Raw genomic sequence first — 20,030 nt, forward strand, 5'->3', positions numbered from 1 at the left:
ACCATATAACCTGCCACTCCAGCGCTTTCACCTCACCTGTCACACTGCAGACTTCAGCAGCATCTCCAGCTCACTGCTCCTCTTCTGGACTGGAAGCTCCAGTGGAGCCGTGCATCCATGGGGTGTGTCGAAGCCCCTTCTGACCCACGGTCCTGCCGCATGAACCGAAAGGAACCTTGGACAAGAGGCACTGGCTCCTTCAACTTCTTGGGTTCGAGGTGGTGAAAAGGCCTGGGATTACATACTGAACTAGTGGCACCAGGGCCGCCATCAGGGCATGACAACCATAACAGTTGTCATGGGCCCAGCGGTCCTGGGGGGCCCCGAGCCCCACATACTGCTGCAGTAAGTAATGGCTGAGCTGGGGAGTTAATCTCCCCAGCCAGCCTGCACTCAGCAAGGGGCCGCACAGCCGTCCGCGGGCCCCTGCTGCTACTAATCATCTCCTCCGTGCAGGGCACACCGAGGGACAGCTATAGGGGCCTTCCAAAGACCCCACTAGGCTGCCCCTCAGTGTGCCTGTCTCCAAACACAGCCTCACTGAGCTGCCTGTAACACTGCTCAGGGCAGCTCCCTGCGGCTGGTTCTGCAGGAAGTGACATCACCAGTCACAGTGAGCTGTGCGGAGCTGCCCTGAGCAGACTTACAGGCAGCGTGTCAGCATTGTGAGGTTCCTACAGAAGAGGACCACCAGAGAGGTAAGGTTTGGGAGGGTTTTGGGAGCCCCTACCCCCCCCCTTGCTTCCACTGCATCCCCTACCCCCCTTGCTCCCACTGCATCCCCTACCCCCCTTGCTCCCACTGCATCCCCTACCCCCCTTGCTCCCACTGCATCCACTACCCCCCTTGCTCCCACTGCATCCACTACCCCCCTTGCTCCCACTGCATTCCCTACCCCCCTGCTCCCACTGCATCCCCTATCCCCCCTACCCCCACTGCATCCCCTATCACCCCTACCCCCACTGCATCCCCTATCCCCCCTAACCCCCCTGCTCCCACTGCATCTCCTACCCCCTTGCTCCCACTGCATCCCCTACCCCCTTGCTCCCACTGCATCCCCTACCCTTTGCTCCCACTGCATCCCCTACCCCCCCTCTTGCTCCCACTGCATCCCCTACCCCCCTTGCTCCCACTGCACCCCCTACCCCCTGCTCCCACTGCACCCCCTACCCCCCCTGCTCCCACTGCACCCCCTACCCCCCCTGCTCCCACTGCACCCCCTGCTCCCACTGCATCCCCTACCCCCCTGCTCCCACTGCATCCCCTATGCCCCCTGCTCCCACTGCACCCCCTACCCCCTGCTCCCACTGCATCCCCTACCCCCCTTGCTCCCACTGCATCCCCTACCCCCCCTTGCTCCCACTGCATCCCCTACCCCCCTGCTCTCACTGCATCCCCTACCCCCTGCTCCCACTGCATCCCCTACCCCCTGCTCCCACTGTGCGCAATGGTAGGGTTTCACTTTTGGTAGTGGCTAGTGGGCTACCCAACTGCTCCCACTGCAGCTCCTATTACCCTTTGCACCCACTACAGCCTCTATTCCCCCCTGTACCCTCTGCAGCCCCTTCCACTCACACCCTTTACAGCCCCTTCCTTTCGGCACCCTCTGCAGTCCCTACCCCTTTGCACGCACAAACATAAAGGGACACTATAGTTACCAGAACAACTACAGCTTAAAGGGACACTCCAGGCACCCAGACCTCTTCTGCTCATTGGAGTGGTCTGGGTGCCAACTCCCACTACCCTTAACCCTGCAAGTGTAATTATTGCAGTTTTTCATAAACTGCAATATTTACATTGCAGGGTTAACTCCACCTCTAGTGGCTGTCTATTAGACAGCCACTAGAGGTCACTTCCTGGGTTCTAGCACAGGTTTCCTGTGCTAGAGCGTCGCTGGACGTCCTCAGGCTGTGTGAGGACCTCCAGCGTCGCTCAAAACCCCATAGGAAAGCATTGAAATGATTTTTCAATGCTTTCCTATGGGGAGACGTAATGCGCATGCGCGGCATTTCCACGCATGCGCATTAGGTCTCCTCGGCCGGTGAGCGAGATTAGTCTCGCCCACCGGCCGACGTAATCACTAGGAGGAGCGTCGCGGAGGCGGAGACAGCGGCGAGGGACATCGCCGCTGTCCCAGGTAAGTGACTGAAGGGGTTTTCACCCCTTCAGTTACCGGGGATTGGGGGGTGGGAGGGAGAGGGACTCTCCAGTGCCAGAAAAACGGATCGTTTTTCTGGCACTGGAGTTTCCCTTTAATTTATATTATACAGCTTAATGTAGTTGTTCTGGTGAGTATAGTCTACCACTGCAGGGTTTTTGCTGCAAAGACTGCCTTTTCAGAGAAAAGGCAGTGTTTACATTGCTGCCTAGGAACACCTAGGCGCTTCCTGTGTCAGTGTTGCAAAATGTGCAGCACTGACATTCAACATCTCCATGCTCTGCATGTCGACGCTGAACGCTTGTCATAGAGAAGCACATAAATATATGTGCACAGAGGGCCCCCTGCTACCTGTACGACGAAGAGGGGGCCCAGCAGCAAACTCTGTCCTCCTTTCCAGCTGCTCTCTGTCTAACTTTCCTGCACCCTGCGGCTGCCAGAGCGTTGCCACGGGTTACTATGGCAACGCTCCGCACAGCACTCAGGCCTGTCTCGTGAGATTTAGTCAGAGAGGAGCTGGAAAGGAAGACAATGTGTGCTGTTGGGCCCCCTCTTCAATGTACCGCGGCTGGCTCCCTCCACCATGCCACTGGATCAACAGGAAATGCGATCTCCCCCCTCCCTGGCACGGTAAGAACCGGGGAGGGGGGAATAAAATTGAAATATACACAAATAAATAAATAAAATAATACTCCCCTTCCCCCCTATTTTACACACACACACTGAATCCTTACAAGCACACTCTGCACTACACACACACACACACACTACATTCACTCAACACACTCTGCACTACACACACACTACATTCACTAACACACTCTGCACTACATTCACTAAAACACACTCTGCACTACATTCACTAAAACACTCTGCACTCACTACAAACACTACATTTACTAAACACACTCTGCACTACACACACACACACTACATTCACTAAACACACTTTGCGCTACAGACACACACTACATTCACTATACACATTTTGCTCTACACACACACACTACATTCACTATACACATTTTGCACTACACACACACACTACATTCACTAAACACTCTGCACTACATTCACTATACACTCTGTCCTACATTCACTATACACTCTGCACTCACTACATTCACTAAACACACTGCACTACACACGCACTACATTCACTAAACACACTTTGTACTACACACACACTACATTCACTAAACACACTTTGCACTACACACACACACACACACACACTACATTCACTATACACACGTTTCACTCACTACAAACACACTACATTCACTACAAACACACTACATCCACTACAAAAACACACACTCTGCATTCACTATACACACACCTGCATTCACTACACACACACTCTGCATCTAATGCATGCATACAAACATTACATACATTACACAAAACGTACAATCTGCATCCACTATACACACTGCATCCATGACACACATACCGCATCCACTATACACATTCTACATCCACTATACACACTGCATCCATGACACACATACCGCATCCACTATATACACACACACACTTCATCCTTGTGGGCGGACTCGGGGCTGGCCCCGGGGGCCCAGATCTTGAGCTGTGTCAGGGGCCCTAAAATTTCTGATGGCAGCCCTGAGTGGCACATCTGCGATACTCGCTGAACTATCTGTATTGGCCTATTTGTGGTATCGGTTGAAGGGAGAATGCGGCATGCTTAAATAATCAAGCAACTATCCCCTAACACTGCAGTGTTGTGTGTTTTTTGTATGTTTATTTTATGCTTAGTTCTCATTAAGTATTCCTATCTCATCAGTATTCCTATCTCCAATGACATAGTATGTGTTATGACTTTACTTCATCTACATTTAATCTTGTTCATGTCTTGAAGGGCTTGCACTGCTTTCAGGTGTTATTCCTGTATCTACGTAGTCAAAAAAAAAAAAGTAGCCTGACTCATTCAACCTTATTTTCCACCCCTCATGTCTAGTTCATACTCATACCACAATGACACTCTTGTGGAATACCCTTTCAGGCATGTTAGCTCAGCATGACGTTAATTACTTTTTTAAAATTGTGCTATTGTTTTAATGCCATGTTTATTTATGACATTACCAGGTCTGCGTTAGCCATTGTGGCATCGCAAGCTTCACTGTAAAAACATGCATAACAAAAATAAAGAATTTATTTAAAAAAATAAAAATAAATACACATCCACATGTTCACATTGTTAGAAAACTGTAACGGAACACTATAGTGTTAGGAATGCCAATGTGTATTTCTAACGCTACAGCGCCTAGTTACATAGCTGAAAAGAGACTTGCATCCATCAAGTTCAGCCTTCCTCACATATGTTTTTGCTGTTGGTCCAAAAGAAGGCAAAAAACCCAGTCTGAAGCGCTTCCAAAATTGCAACAAACTAGGAAAAAATTCCTTCTTGACCCCAAAATAACAGTCAGATGTCTCCTTGGATCAAGCATCTATTACCCCACTAATTAGAAATTATATCCCTGTATGTTATGTTTTTGCATCCCTGTAAGTTGAGTGTTTTGATTCCTTATACAAAGTAAAATGTACATTTGCTTACCTTATCTCTTATACCGTGGTGCTCTGTCCACAACTGGCCCAGCCTCCTTGGTTGAGATCATCAAGATTGATGATCTCATCAAATGCAATACTTTCACATAGGAAAGTATTGGGTGGGACTAACGTGCATGAGACCATCTAAAAGAAATAGCAGCGGGTTACTCTAAAGCGATTTCCTCTGAAGCGCCTTTAATAACTGTCTGAGTGACAACCACTAAAGACATTTGTGCCCTAGAATGTAAACATTGCCATTCTGCAGAATGGCTTTGCTTCCACAAAGACCATTTTATTGAGATGAAGTGGTCTGGGTGCCTATAATGTCTCTTTAATGTCTATACACATCGCAATATTTAGCTTTCTGTTGTACACACTAACAGAAGATGGAGACACAGTATTGTACTGATGAGAAATGGAGACAAATGTCCTAACTATAGTTAATGTCCATATGTTTTTCATTTATTTTTTTCCCCTCTAGCAATCCAGTGCACGGGTTGTCGAACACAGTTCGGAGTTTGAGGATGCTTTAGCAAGTCTCTGTATTATGATTGCACCCATGGCTCCACACCTGGCTTCAGAGTTATGGAAAGGTATATTTAATTGTATAGACCTTATATAAAAGCAAAATATCAGTTCTAATAGTAATCCAATGTTGTTGGTATAATTGTATCTCTTCTATACCCACCATCACTCACCATTTGAAATGTCCAGAAGAGGGAACGGTCATTTTAGGAGGTGTGGCTGGAGGTGTGACCAGAGGCAGGGCCTTTCTAGATGACATTGTGTCCAACCTATGTAGCTCAACATTTATTTTACAGCTAGACCAAGCTATGCTAGTTAACATGCACTAGTTGCTAAAACTATTAATTGTAGTTTAAAGACAGATCATAGTACATTTTGTTTCTAAGAAGAGCTTTTATGCACTTATATCCACCAACAATTTGGTGCTTCTAGAAAAGAGGGTTATTAGGATAGAAAATGGGTTATTAGGATAGAAAATGGGGAGAGAAGAGAGAGGGGTCCAGGACCAAATGTTTTGTTTCTTTTAAAAAGGGATACTTGGGTGGTGTCCCTATCAATTCTAATATTGGAGTGAATTTTAGACACCCAATTGACCGTTTAACCCCTTAACGACCGAGGACGGTTCAGGACCGTCATCGGCATTTTTGCATTGCCGACCGATGACGGTCCTTAACCGTCCTAACGGTAAGATGTACTTACCCGATCGCCGGCCTTCCCCCCGCGGCGATCGGCGGTGCTCCCGGTGTGGGGAGACTGCCTGCAGCCCAGACAGTCTCCCCATGGCAGATTATGACCCCTGTGGCCATGTGATCGCTCAACAGAGCGATCACATGGCCACAATAGGTGTCCATGTGTCTGCCTGCAGGGGGACTGTCTGTGCTGACAGGCAGTCTCCCTGCTAGTGTAAAATCAAAGAAAAAATAAAGTTAATGTTAATAAAAAAATATATATATTATATATGTGTGTATATATATATATATGATATATAGACATATATATCTATATAATATATATCTATATATATATATATATATATATATATAATGTCATACTAAGTGTATTTTTACATTAATATATACATGTATTAATATAAAAATACTTATAATTAAATGACACACGTGTATTTATATTATATATATATATTAACTATATATATTATATATATATATATATATATATATTGTATATATATTTTATTATAAAATACAAATAAGTAGATTAAATTAAATAAAAAAATAATAATAAAAATTAAAAATTATATCTATATGAAATTTTATTCTAACTGTATTTTGATAATAAAATATATATATTTATATCAAAATACACTTAGAATGAAATTGCATATATAAATAAATAAAAATACGAAATATACATATGTCCATATACAAAATTACATAGATAATTATATAAATATACACGTAGACTTCAAATATATAAATGTGCATATATATATTTAAATTCTACATGCGTATTTATGTAATATTTTTACATAATTAAGTAATTTTAATAATTGCAATTTGAGGGACCTGCCTGCCAACCCAGGCCAAAAGTCCAGAGAATTTAATTTGCTAGCACTGTATTTTACCCTGTAACTTTCTATGACACCCTAAAACCAGTACATGGGGGGTACCGTTTTACTCGGGAGACTTCACTGAACACAAATATTAGTGATTCAAAACAGTAACATATCACAGCGATGATAGTCATACACAAACAGCACTTTTACTGATGATATAATTGTTGTGATACATTTTCCTGTTTTGAAACACTAATATTTGTGTTCAGATAAGTCTCCTGAGTATAACAGTACCCCCCATGTACAGATTTTATAGCGTTCTTGAAAGTTACAGGGTCAAATATATGGGTCAAATATTTTTACACTGAAAATGGCCAGGTTGGTTACGTTGCATTTGAGAGCGTATGGAAGCCCAGGAATGAGAATTACCCCCATGGCATACCATTTGCAAAAGAAGACAACCCAAGGTATTGCAAATGGGGTATGTCCAGTCTTTCTTAGTAGCCACTTAGTCACAAACACTGGCCAAAATTAGCATTCAATTTAGTTTTTTACTTTTTTCACACACACAAACAAATATGAACGCTAACTTTGGCCAGTGTTTGCGACTAGGTGGCTACTAAAAAAACTGGACATACCCCATATTGAATACCCTGGGTTGTCTACTTTAAAAAAATATGTACATGTGGGGTGTTATTCAGAGATTTATGACAGATAATAGTGTTACAATGTCACTTTTGATAAATTTGAAAAAATGTATGTTTTGAAACCGCAATATCCTATTTGTACCTATAGCCCTATAACTTGCAAAAAAGCATGTAAACACTGGGTAATTGAAAACTCAGGACAACATTTTGAATCTATTTAGCAGTTTTTTTTATTCGCTTTTGTAGATAAGTAAAATATTTTTCAAGTAAAAGTCAAAAAACATGTATTTTTTTCAATTTTTCATCATATTTTTTTTTTTTTTTAAATTAAATTACATGAGATTATATAAATAATGGTATGTAAAGAAAGCCTTTTTTGTCCTGAAAAAAACAATATATAAATTTGTATAGGAACAGTAAATGAGAGCGCGGAAAATTACAGCTAAACACAAACACCACAAAAGTGTAAAAAGAGGCCTGGTCGCAAATGTACAACATCGCAAAAACAGTCCAGTCCTTAAGGGGTTAAACAGTTAGTAGAGCGGTATTAAATACATTTAGCTTTGAAGTATTCTTATATTAGAAATGGATATGATTAAAGTATATGTCTGGTCCAATTTTTTCCATCTACATCTATAGGCATGGCACATGTGCAGCATAAACTGTGTACACAGTACAATTGGGATGCTGATGTCCTCCTTCAACCATGGCCTACTGTTGACCCCGAGTATCTTCGCGTGCCTGACACTGTGGCTGTATCTGTATTGGTAAGAATTTACCATACATAACACTGTAGTATGTTTTTTTTGTTAGTACTATTTATTTGTTAACATTTCATTATTATAAGACAATATCCAGTTGAAAAATTATTGTGTTTTAGGCAATAATTGTGGGATTTGAAGTATTTGTTCAATGTAATTATTAATTTGATACATTTGACATATGGATAATATATTGAGGAGACAATAAGATACCCCGTCTTTTGTCCATTGGAAGCCAGGGCCTAGTGTACCTAGAATAGACAAGTTTTCATTTATTACAACTCAATATAGACATATTTTACCTATCTGCAAAATAAATAACTGCCTCTACAGGATTTCCACTGAAGTTCCAAATGGTTGAGTCTACAGATTGTTGTATAACGATTTCATAAAACTAACTGATGCTTTGCTATTAAAATTTCATTTGAAAATAAGGTCAGCAGATATGTGGATTACATGTATGGAAATTGCAAATTCATCAAAAGCCAAATTTGATCCTTAGTATATTGAAGTGGAAAATCTCTCATTTGTACCTTCTACCTCTTATATGAAACCAATAATTATGGTATGCCAATTTAAATATTAACATATAAATGTGATAGCTAATAACTACATGATTACTCCTTTCTGTTTCTTAATGTTATATGAACTCAAATAGAAAGTTGCATTGATCATTTCTCACTAAAGATTACACTGTAAGATAGATCACGCTCCCTGCATCTTTATTAGAATATATCTACTCAATATATTTAAAGGCACACTCCAATCACAATAACAACTACAGCTGTATTGGTTATGGTGCCAGGAGTGCAACGGGACCATCTACTGTTAGTAGTCAAACCGTTTGAAGCATTGTCCACACTTCCACTACTAAATTAAAGATTTTAGTTTATGTCTGTAAGTTGTCTCCCTTTACCAGTAGAACAAAGTGTTTTAGCAGTATAAAAAATACTGCATTGCTGAATATGCACAGCTGGTTCTACCAGTGCATGTGGCACTGCATTTTGGGATTGAGGTGCATGTCATATATGAGTGGAATGTGCACTGTTTAGACTTTAGAGAGTCATTCTTAAAATGTGTAACCAAACTGAATTTGTGATGGAAGCAAATATTGTACTCACTAAGAAAATGTATGTTGCTTTTTCTGTAGGTTAACAACAAATCCTATGGTACAGTTGCTATACCTTACAACGAATCCCAGGATTTGAAGACTGTGCAAGACCTGGTGCTTCAGAGTGCCCTTGGAGAGGCACACCTTAAAGGGCGCATTATTAAAAAAGTATTCCTCTCTCCACGGACAGCCCTAATCAGTTTCCTTGTAGAATAATAAAGCTTCAGCATGTGGGAGGAACTGTAGTAATAATAAGCTGTGTTAAGCGTGATGCTAAATTACTCAAACGAAATTGGTGCTGGGAAAATGAAGAATCTACACTTCTAAACACACACACTGTATGCACAGGGCTTATTGAAGATATTATAAAACGTAATGGAAATTGCGAACAAACAGTCATATCCAGAATGTTTTATTACAGAAAATGATTTTGTTTCTGAGAAGCTAATGAAATGCTTGAAAGTACAGACAAGGCAAATGTGTGTATAGTGTTGTACTCTCATTAATGGGCTTTTCCTGATGTATTTCTTGCCACTAAGGATGTTGACACATCTGCCTGAAAAAAAATTCACTGTGAACGATTTCAGAACTGTGCTGAAAGCAGTCTGCAGACAACCCTTACCTATACTAGATACATTTGAGTTTTTCGACTTACAAGTGAGGATTCTGCTCTTGTTCTTAAAAATACTTATAAATACAATTTAAAAAAAATTTAATAGTAAGCCAAACAAACAATGCATAATCATTGAGAAACATGTAGAGAAAAACTAAAGGATACAATACTTTCCCTGATATGATAAAGGAGGTCAGGTTATTCATCCATGTACTCTAACACTTGTCAATCATTAAGTGTCTGTCGAACTTTAAAATCAAGGATTGACAAGGACCCCCACAGGGCCAAAAAAACATTGTTGAGCCTGTCTGCCTGCTTCACTGTATTGCATCAAAGAATCCATGTATTAAAAAAATACTTGAAAAAATTACCAAATAACATCACAATGAAAATACATATCTAGTGCCGGTAACTACTGGTGCACAAAGAGCTAGCAGAGCAGGATACAACACTTTCCCTAATACACCTTTACCCATCTAAACAAAAGGATTCATGCCTTGCTTTTCCCCTCTAGCATTCAAAATGGTATCTCAACAATATTTGAATTTAACATAATGGCCTGAACCCAGTCCCTTTCACAGTACAACTTAGTTTATATCATTAGACTAGTCTGTAGTTTATCATACACCAAAAGGAATAAATATAGTCCCAACATAATGTAATGTTTTGTTTTTTTAGAGACAGATATTTTTTTAATCTAACACAAGATCATAGAAACATTGGGAAAATGGCAAGATAGAGAAGAAATGTACACTGCTACTTTGTTAACTTGAGTCGAACATTACAATTGTGATCATAAAGTATGCTATGCAGGCCAGCATTGTTTGAAACAAGTCATCCTATAATATAGTTGTAATTTTCTTAAAAGAATTCAGAAATGTAATTGTTTTTTTTATTTTTAAATGATGTCCTTTAAGGCATGTGCATCAAGAATTTCAAGATTAAACATTGCTAAAATGATGGAAGTTCGGCATTGATTTTCTGACAATATTGATCACATAATCAGTCTCTTATCGGTCTTCCTGTATAGATCTTTTCACAAGTGAACGTTCTGTATATTACCTAAAAGAACCAATTTCTTGTAGTTCTGTTTTCAAACAATGCGTGCATAATGTGAAAAGCTTATAAAAGAAATACACATTAATAGCTTCATTTCTTTTCCATCAGGGACTTTGTTGTTGCCAAGTTGTAAAAAATGGTTTCACTATTTTCATAAAATGTAATTATTTGCACTGCTTGTATTCCCGTTCCTCATTAAGTGTTAGCATTTAAGTAAATAATGAAATTATAGAATGAATGCAAATTGTATGGCATGGACCATCTGAGTATTGTATGATAAAAGGAAGATGAGTAAAATTTGTGGAAAAAAAATTATAAAGATCGAGAGATATCTTCAGAAAAGGACAGACAAGATACATAGGTTTGCATATAAAAAAAAGCTACATATGGTAGAGTTTTTAAAATGTTGAATGTTGTGATATGAGGTGCAAATATAAGAAAACCAACAGAAATTGCAATTCAATGTACTTAATAGAAAAAAAAGTTGAAGGAAGCACATGGAGATAGAGAAAAAAATATTTCATATTTTATCCTTTTTAAATTCGTCCAAAGTAAGAATTCAATTATATTAATCAATTTCCAGGATGTTGTAACTCTTAATAAATACATTTAAAAAATCCATAGATTCTGCTCTAATTAGCTTAGACTGGGGGGGGGGGGACTCCCTTTACATATCACATCTACAACTCAACCTAACCAAATGCAGATACTAATTAAGGAGCCCTTTACTCATGGAGGTGGTAATATTGACTAGATATATCAAGGTATTTTGTCATTTATGACCACTTGCCATTTTACCTTTACATTTACTGGTAGGTAATCCAGACTTCTCTTCTGGGACAGTACACATGTAATATAAAATGCCCCTATAAAGCAATCTCTATGCAATATGCATGGAGACTTAGTGGCAAGACGCCAATGGAAAAGCTTCACAAAGTCTTATAAAGAATAAGGAAACTCTGATTTCACAGAGCGACATTAAGAAGCACTGTATAGATTATTGTAAATAGCTTCTATAACCTGAATAGCCCATTTAATGCAATTGCTCACTTAAACGCATAAATACCATTGTACACATTTTGTATATGTACAAATTATGTATGTACAATTAATTAAAAGCCCTTAAAAAGGGAGAGAGTTTGAGAAAAAAGAAAGGAGGAGAAGAGAGGGAGAGGAGAAATTAAAGAGAAGAAAGAAGAGGAGGGAGGAAAATGGAGCGAAAAAAAGAAAGGGAGAAAAAAAGAAACAAAACTATAAGAATTAGAAGCTAATTTGGAAATACAAAAGATCTTATTTAGTACTTAATCGCATGGTTCTAACCAGGAATGCTCTAAATATTGGAATATCCTCTAAACGGCAAATTCTATGATATAATAGATTTTTCAAAAAAAAGGGAAAGGGAAAAAAAGGAGAGAAGGAGGTAAAGATAAGAAAAGGGGAAAGGAAGAAGAGAAAGGGAAAGAAAAGAAGAGAAAAAAATGGGGGAAGGGAGGGGAAGTAGCTCCCCAAAATGAAAAATCCTTAATGCCTGACAAAAACAAATCTATAAATCTGTTTTGTTCTCCTAAAGCTCCAGAACTAAGTAAATCAACTCAGGGAAAATCATTTGAACTAAATAAAGATCAATCAATTCTCTCAGAAGAGAAATCACAAGAAGAAGATCATGTGACTAGTCCGCCCCTTTCTCAAGATTCCTTAATCTCTATGATGGATGAACTTTACAAAAAAATAAAAAAAGATTTGGATCTGAACATGTTGGAACTGAGAAATTAAGTAACTAGCATAAGTCAAAAACTCTCTAAACAAGCGGATCTATTAAATAAATTTCAAAGTGACTTCATGGAACAACAATTCTTAGACAAAAAAGATAAATTATCAATGGGGCTTCCCAACCAAACTAATAATAAATTACGAAGGCAGAATGCACAATTAGATGGACCCAATGCAAGCAAAAGAAATGAAAAGGTGGAATATTTAACATAGCAAAACCAAGGATGGTTTCCATAAGAACTTACATTTTTTTGGTTGTGGTTTTTTTTCCTCTCTCTCTCCCAAGAGAAAGAATTACAGAACCTTCCCATAAAAGCATTTGTCTTAATAATCTCAAAATTTCATAACAACTTGAATTGTTAATCAAACTAACTATAGTATAATAAGGAGAGGCTAGGTTAAAAGACAGATTTATATTTAATTTCTTGATTTTATTATTTAAGAAAAGAAGAAAGAAAGAAAGGGTTTTCTTTTTTCTCTCTCCTTCACTATTCTTTAGGAAGATGGGACTAAAAAGGAAGGGACACGATGTTAAATCTAAAGATTAGATTTTTCATATATGGAAAAGCTAATATAATGCAGTGGAATTATACACATACTTAGTAAGATTATGCAAATGGTCTTACTAATTAAGCATACAATATGTAAGAATAAAGAATACACAAAAATATAACTGGCTTTAAATAATATAATGGATTTTGAAAGGGAAGGGGGGGAAGGGGGAGAGAATTATAATTTTTTCCCTCATACAGTGTATTATAAGGAATTTGGGGTTAAAAGGAAGGGACTTGATTAGACTTGTTCCTTATATGGAAAAATAATATAAAGTAATGGAATTATATACAATATACTTAGTGCGACTATGGAAATGGTCTAACTAATTATACACTCAACATGAAAGAGTATACGAATATATCACAATTAGAACCTTAATTTGCTTTACATAATATGATAGATTTTGACACAATCTACAACATATAACATTTAGAAAATAGAATATAACAATTTTTATTGTTAGATGATCAAAGATTCACACTAATATTCTTACTTATTGCACTTACAAGATAAATATAATTAGTAAAACATAAAAAAAGTTTTGTTTGTTCTTCAATTAAAGGAAACCATATAAGGACATGTTGAAAAAATAATAAGGTCTAATATGGAAAGAAAAAGAAATATTAACGGAAACAAAAGCACTTATAATTTAATAAAATATGATGGAAATAGGTACACCTTAAGTGTGGCCTAAAATGGAAATAGGTCAGATCGGAAATGTGTTTTCTGTTCACACTTGGTGTTTGAATAAGGTATAAATGGTGTATGAATGTAGAGTATAAGAGAAGTTATTTTTCTTTTCATGTATTAAATTAATTTTATAATTTTTCAGAGGGAACTAGTGCAGGGAAGAGCATATTGGTTTGAAGAACATGAGGCTCTAATGAATAGAACAAATATAAATGACACTTAATTTTATATCAATCAAAGCTCGGGGATTGACTACTGCATATAAAAGAGGTCAGTTGTATCATACTCTGTCAACATTTTATAGACGTAGCGTATGTTCAAGAAACGCATTGGAATGATCCGACTAAGAAATTGTGGAGATTTTCCAGTTATCAAATTTGCAAATATCTTTATTTGAACAAGAGAAAATAAATAAAGATAATCCAAATTCAAACACTTCCTAAAAAATTATTCAAAATCAAATTAAAATCAAACTTAAAAAAAAAAAATAGAAACTTTGGGATTTTAAAGCAAAATTGGAATCTAAATAATAAGAAAATTGGCAAACTCCTCCCTTATAAATTAAAATATAAAAAGAAGAATAATTGAATATCTAAAAAGATAAGGAATAAAACTCTTTTATCCCCTAAACAAATTGGAGAAGCATTAAGATCCTACTATCATACTCTATATTTAAGTATCATACTTTATAATTTAATACCAATGGAAATGAGGAAATACAAGATATCAAAGAATTTAAAAAAAAAATGTAACTTACCTAAAATCAACTCAAAAAATTTAGAACAATTAACCCCTTAAGGACCAAACTTCTGGAATAAAAGGGAATCATGACATGTCACACATGTCATGTGTCCTTAAGGGGTTAAATAAACCTCACTCTATTTTTAAGATCCAAAATACAATAAAATGACTGAAAAATGCCAAAACCCTAGGACCAGATGGATTCTCAGCAATTTTTTATAAAATACTTAATAACATAGTTTCTCCTGTGTTACAATGCATTTATACAGAATTCTCTATTTGCAAAAGTATTATAAAAGATTTACTTCAGGCAAATGTTCTCCCAATCCCCAAACCTGGGAAGGACATGACACCCTGTTAAATTATCACCCTATATCACTGATCAACTTAGATATTAAAATATTTTTAAAGATACTAGCGGAAAGACTGAAAATGATAATTCCCGAGATTATCTATAAAGATCAAACAAAATTTGTCACAGGAAGAGATATAGCTGATAACACTCGGAAATTTTTAATATAATAGATCATCTAAAAATCACAAAAACACAATCAGCCTTCATAGCACTTGATGCCGAGAAGGCTTTCGACAGGGTGAACTGGAAATTCCTGGGTTTGGTGATGGAGAACTTTGGCCTGACATGTTTTTCAAAGAGAGTACAATGTCACTTTATACAAACCTGCAACCTAGAGTCATCTGTCCATAGTGTCTTAATGGTTTGATGTCCGAAACGGCACCAGACAAGGATGCCCCCTGGCGCTGTTCCTGTACATATTACCCATAGAACCACTAGCACAATTAGACAAAATGATAAGATCGAAGGTATACAATTTTTTTCAGAACAATATAAAATCACTTGATAAGCAGATGATGTTTTACTAACCCTATCCAATTTATCGCACGTGTATTAAACTTAATTTCAGAATATAAATGAAACATGAACAAAACCCAAATAATAACTTTTAATATGCTTTCAGAACAACGGAGGTATCTAAAGGATAGATATAACTGGAATTTTCAAAACGACAATATAGATTATCTAGGCATTCAAATTGGATCAAATATAGATACAATCATAGAAGATAATTACATGAAATTATTATTTTCATATAATATGTTAACTAAAAGAGTAAATAAATGTGGAATAAATTTCCCCGATATTATCGAACTACATGACTGTACTATGTTTACTTATTTTATGAAATGGGATAAATTTTATCAGTTTAGATTCAAGCTGGAAAATTATGGAAATGAAATCAGAATTAAGTACGTCTTTATTTTATCTGGCTTGGATCGGCTCTGAACATTATAAAAATTTTAAATCCTTAAATAAGATAGTAAATGACACAATTATGTCCCATAATATATATATAAGAAATTGGGTATATTTAATGAACTAGTTCTTACTGCACCTATTGAAGTTCTCCAATTTTATATTAAAGATATAAACCTATCTAAATGGATAGAATGCAATATTCGGAAATTTAAGGATCACTATAGGGTCAGGAACACAAACGTGTATTCCTGACCCTATAGTGTTAACACCACCATCTAGCCACCCTGGGCCCCTCATGCGTCCATAAATATAGCAAAATCTTACTGTATTCAAGCCAGAAGCTGTAACTCTGCAAGCTATTAGACTCCGATAAACAAACAGTCTGCTGACATCATCCGAAGTGGTAGCCTGATACAATCACAATGCTTCCCCATAGGATTGGCTCAGAGTGACAGAGAGGCAGATCAGGGGCAGAGCCAGCATGATTTAAACACAGCCCTGGCCAATCAGCATCTCCTCATAGAGATGAATTGAATCAATGAATCTCTATGAGGAAAGTTCAATGTCTGCATGCAGAGGGAGGAGATACTGAATGTTTGGATGCATTTTTGGCAGACATGACTCAGGAAGGATCTCTAACAGCCATCTGAGGAGTGGCCAGTGAAGTTATCACTAGGCTGTAATGTAAACACTGCATTTTCTCTGAAAAGACAGTGTTTACAGCAAAAAGACTGAAGGTAATGATTCTACTCACAAGAACAAATTCAATGAGCTGTAGGTGTTCTGGTGACAAATTGCCCCCCAAGGAAAAATACAATTATTTATAGATATTCAAAAAAATTTGGATTACCTTTACAGGAATGGCATAATTATGCCAAAATAAAACATCTGATTGATTATCAGGCTTTCAAGAAACATCCAGAATTCGAAAATCTTACTAGTAATCATTATAAAAACAAACAAATCACAAAAACGTTTTTAATAAAAAATAAAAAAAATCGAAAGGATACAGAGAAACCAAAATCCATAATTAAATGGAATAGAGACATAAATAAATATTTTACAATGAACAAATGGGGAGACACATTTATTAGAAATAGAAGAACAACTCATAGTCTTAGCCTACAATAAACTTTCTTTAAAATCACCCACAGATGATATCTCACGCCACATAGAATTAAAAAATTAAAAACTAGATATTCAGAAAAATGTTGGCGATGTGAAAAAGGAAGAGGTGCACTTTATCACATGGGGTGGGAATATGAAGATTTAGCAGGAATTAAGAAGCCTATTTCCAACATATTTATACAGCTGGGCATATCCCAAACATTTAGGTTTTGCCAAATTGTGACTCTGAACAGAAAACCTTACTTATCCATATTATAATGGCAACCAAACTTATAATAGCCAGAACATGGAAAGTTCCAACAGCAACATCCAACATTTAGGTTTTGCCAAAGTGTGACTCTGAACAGAAAACCTTACTTATCCATATTATAATGGCAACCAAACTTATAATAGCCAGAACATGGAAAGTTCCAACAGCACCATGCTGGTTGAAAAAATAAAATAAAAACAAACATTTATTATCAAAGACAGATGGAAGAGGTATTTTATAGAAATTCTGGTAGGCTTTCCCAACATAACGAAATATGGGGGAAATGGATCACTCTATCCTAGAGAAAAAAGAAAATAATACCCAGAGAAAAATAAATAGTCACACAAAATATAAAACATACTGGCTCTATTTGAACATATCATTCTATCTTAAGAATGCCAGTATACCTTCATGATCCTTAACCACAATACTTTCTCACGCCTTCTCTAATCTCCCTCTTCCTTCAGCTTCTTTTTTGTTTTTGTTTAATGTGTTATAAGTATGAATGAATCATTGGAGTTGGGCAAAACATTATCTTAGGGTAATGCACTTAGAGATATATAAATCCACACAAATAGCCCAATGTTCGTTATATATGTAACTTAAAATTGTGTCAATATTTTGGTATTGTCATTGTATTGTATTTAATGTAATGTCACTAAAATCTAATAAATATTAAACATAAGAAAAAAAAGATGTTTACCTCTTCCGTAAACACTGACTGTCTACATTAGATTTCCAAAACATCATCTCAAATAGAAATTGGATATTTATGTGTGCCTTTTTAAATTTTTGTTTTCCTTATTGGTCCCTACTGATATGCTGGGTGAAGTGCTGAGGAGTGTGAGAGCTTGCTTTGCATATCAGCAAGTGAGAGGGACACAACTAATGGCAATAGCTGCAGACAAGCATGAGCTGTAGCTGCAGAATAGAAGGCACCTGAGCAAATGTGTAAATATTTCTGTTTGTGTATGTGTATCTGTGTGTGTGTTGCATTCCACGGTAACTGGAGAGGTGAGGACAAGACTATCTGTGGCAGTTGAAATGCTGTGAAAAAACACAATTTAATAGATTTTATATTAATATACAATATAAACAATTATAAAAGCTAATGTAAGATACAATACATAATATTGAGTTGTGTGTTGGAGAAAAAAAAAAAATAGCAGTTCTGGAGAATCCATAAATCACCCGCCTTCAGTCTCATGATTTATGATATCCCCCAAAGGGTATTATTTTCCCATAACACAAGGTAATGAAGTAGATTCTCACATTTAAAGTGGGAATAATATAGTTTACGAAATGAACGTCCAGTGTAATCAATAAAGTGTAGAATTCACCAATATATGGTACTTTGATACAGCAGTAGCTAAATAAATACATGACTTCTAACATTTTCTTTTTTCATTTAAAATTGTAATTTGTAAGTAAATTATTTAGCACTTAAATACATTGTGAACATGGATCTATATTATCCCATGGGCAGTACAAATCCAAAATACGTTACGGCTTGTAGGAACATTTTAATGGTGTAAGTCAACTATACAATCACAGACCTGCGCAAAGAATCAAGTAATGTAAATATGCTAAATATGTCCATGATTGCTAAATTATTAAAACACACTGAATGAACGACTGCAATATCTTAACACATTAAGAAATGTGTTGGTGTTGTTTCCACTGTATATAGTAATGTAAATGTAGCTGGTCTTTAAAATAGTTTGATATCTTACCTGGGGTCTGGTGGGTGCCACATCCCTCCTCTACATAGCCTCCAGGAGTTTAAGCTTCAGTTAGCTTTCTTGGGTTGAGTCTTGCAGCTCAATGACCGAGAGTGTGTCAATAAACCTACCTCTGGTGGTACCTGAACTTCTGTTTCACACATTCTACTGTTGCACACTGCTTGCTAGGCATGTGCATGGGAAAACATTTCGGTTCGGCATTCCGAAATTTGGGATTTTCGCAATTCGTGACTTCAGCAATTCGGCACTTCAAGACTTCGGCAACTTCGGCAATTCAGCACTTCGACACTTCGGAAATTCGTCAACTTCGGCATTTCGGGACTTCGGCACTTCTCTTGCAGCCGCTCGGTAGATAACTCCCTAATTCCCACGGTATCAGGGAGTTATCTACCAAAAAGGCTGAAAGACCTAAATTTACTAACAGTAAGTAAAAATTACTTAGTAATAGTAAATTTTGCCCCTACTCGCTATACTGCGAGTAGGGGGCATGTCTGGTAAACAGTGAGCAGCCTGTGACTGCTCACTGTTTAAAAAGAAAAAAAGTGCCCCCCCCCCGGCCCCCACCCCTGAGCGGCAGGTGGGGGCCCTGAAAACGAATAAAGGGGTGGACCTTATGTCCTCCCCCTGGCCCCCACCCCTGAGCGGTGGGTGGGGGCCCTAAACAAGAATAAGGGGGGGGACACCTAGTGTCCTCCCCCCTGGCCCCCACCCCTCAGTGGCGGGTGGGGGCCCTAAATACTAATAAGGGGGGGGACGTTAGGTCCTCCCCCCTGGCCCCCACCCCTGAGCGGCGGGTGGGGGCCATAAATACTAATAAGGGGGGGGACCTAAGGTCCTCCCCCCTGGCCCCCACCCCTGAGCGGCGGGTGGGGGCCCTAAATTGTAATAAGTGGGGGGACCTAGTGTCCTCCCCCCTG

At 37.8% G+C, this 20,030-nt stretch overlaps 1 protein-coding gene across 1 annotated transcript in view; it reads left to right on the forward strand.

Moving 5' to 3' along the window:
- Positions 1-10,794, forward strand: part of LARS2 (leucyl-tRNA synthetase 2, mitochondrial) — a 270,655-nt gene extending 259,861 nt beyond the window's left edge. The window contains exons 19-22 of the mRNA XM_063452103.1: positions 5,211-5,322; positions 8,057-8,184; positions 9,329-10,310; positions 10,342-10,794. Of these exons, the coding sequence (XP_063308173.1) occupies positions 5,211-5,322; positions 8,057-8,184; positions 9,329-9,505 (417 nt within the window). The 3' untranslated portion in view covers positions 9,506-10,310; positions 10,342-10,794. The remainder of the gene's footprint in view (positions 1-5,210; positions 5,323-8,056; positions 8,185-9,328; positions 10,311-10,341) is intronic.
- Positions 10,795-20,030: the final 9,236 nt, after the last annotated feature.

Source organism: Pelobates fuscus, chromosome 4, assembly GCF_036172605.1.
Source record: "Pelobates fuscus isolate aPelFus1 chromosome 4, aPelFus1.pri, whole genome shotgun sequence".
Taxonomy (NCBI): Eukaryota; Metazoa; Chordata; class Amphibia; order Anura; family Pelobatidae; genus Pelobates; species Pelobates fuscus.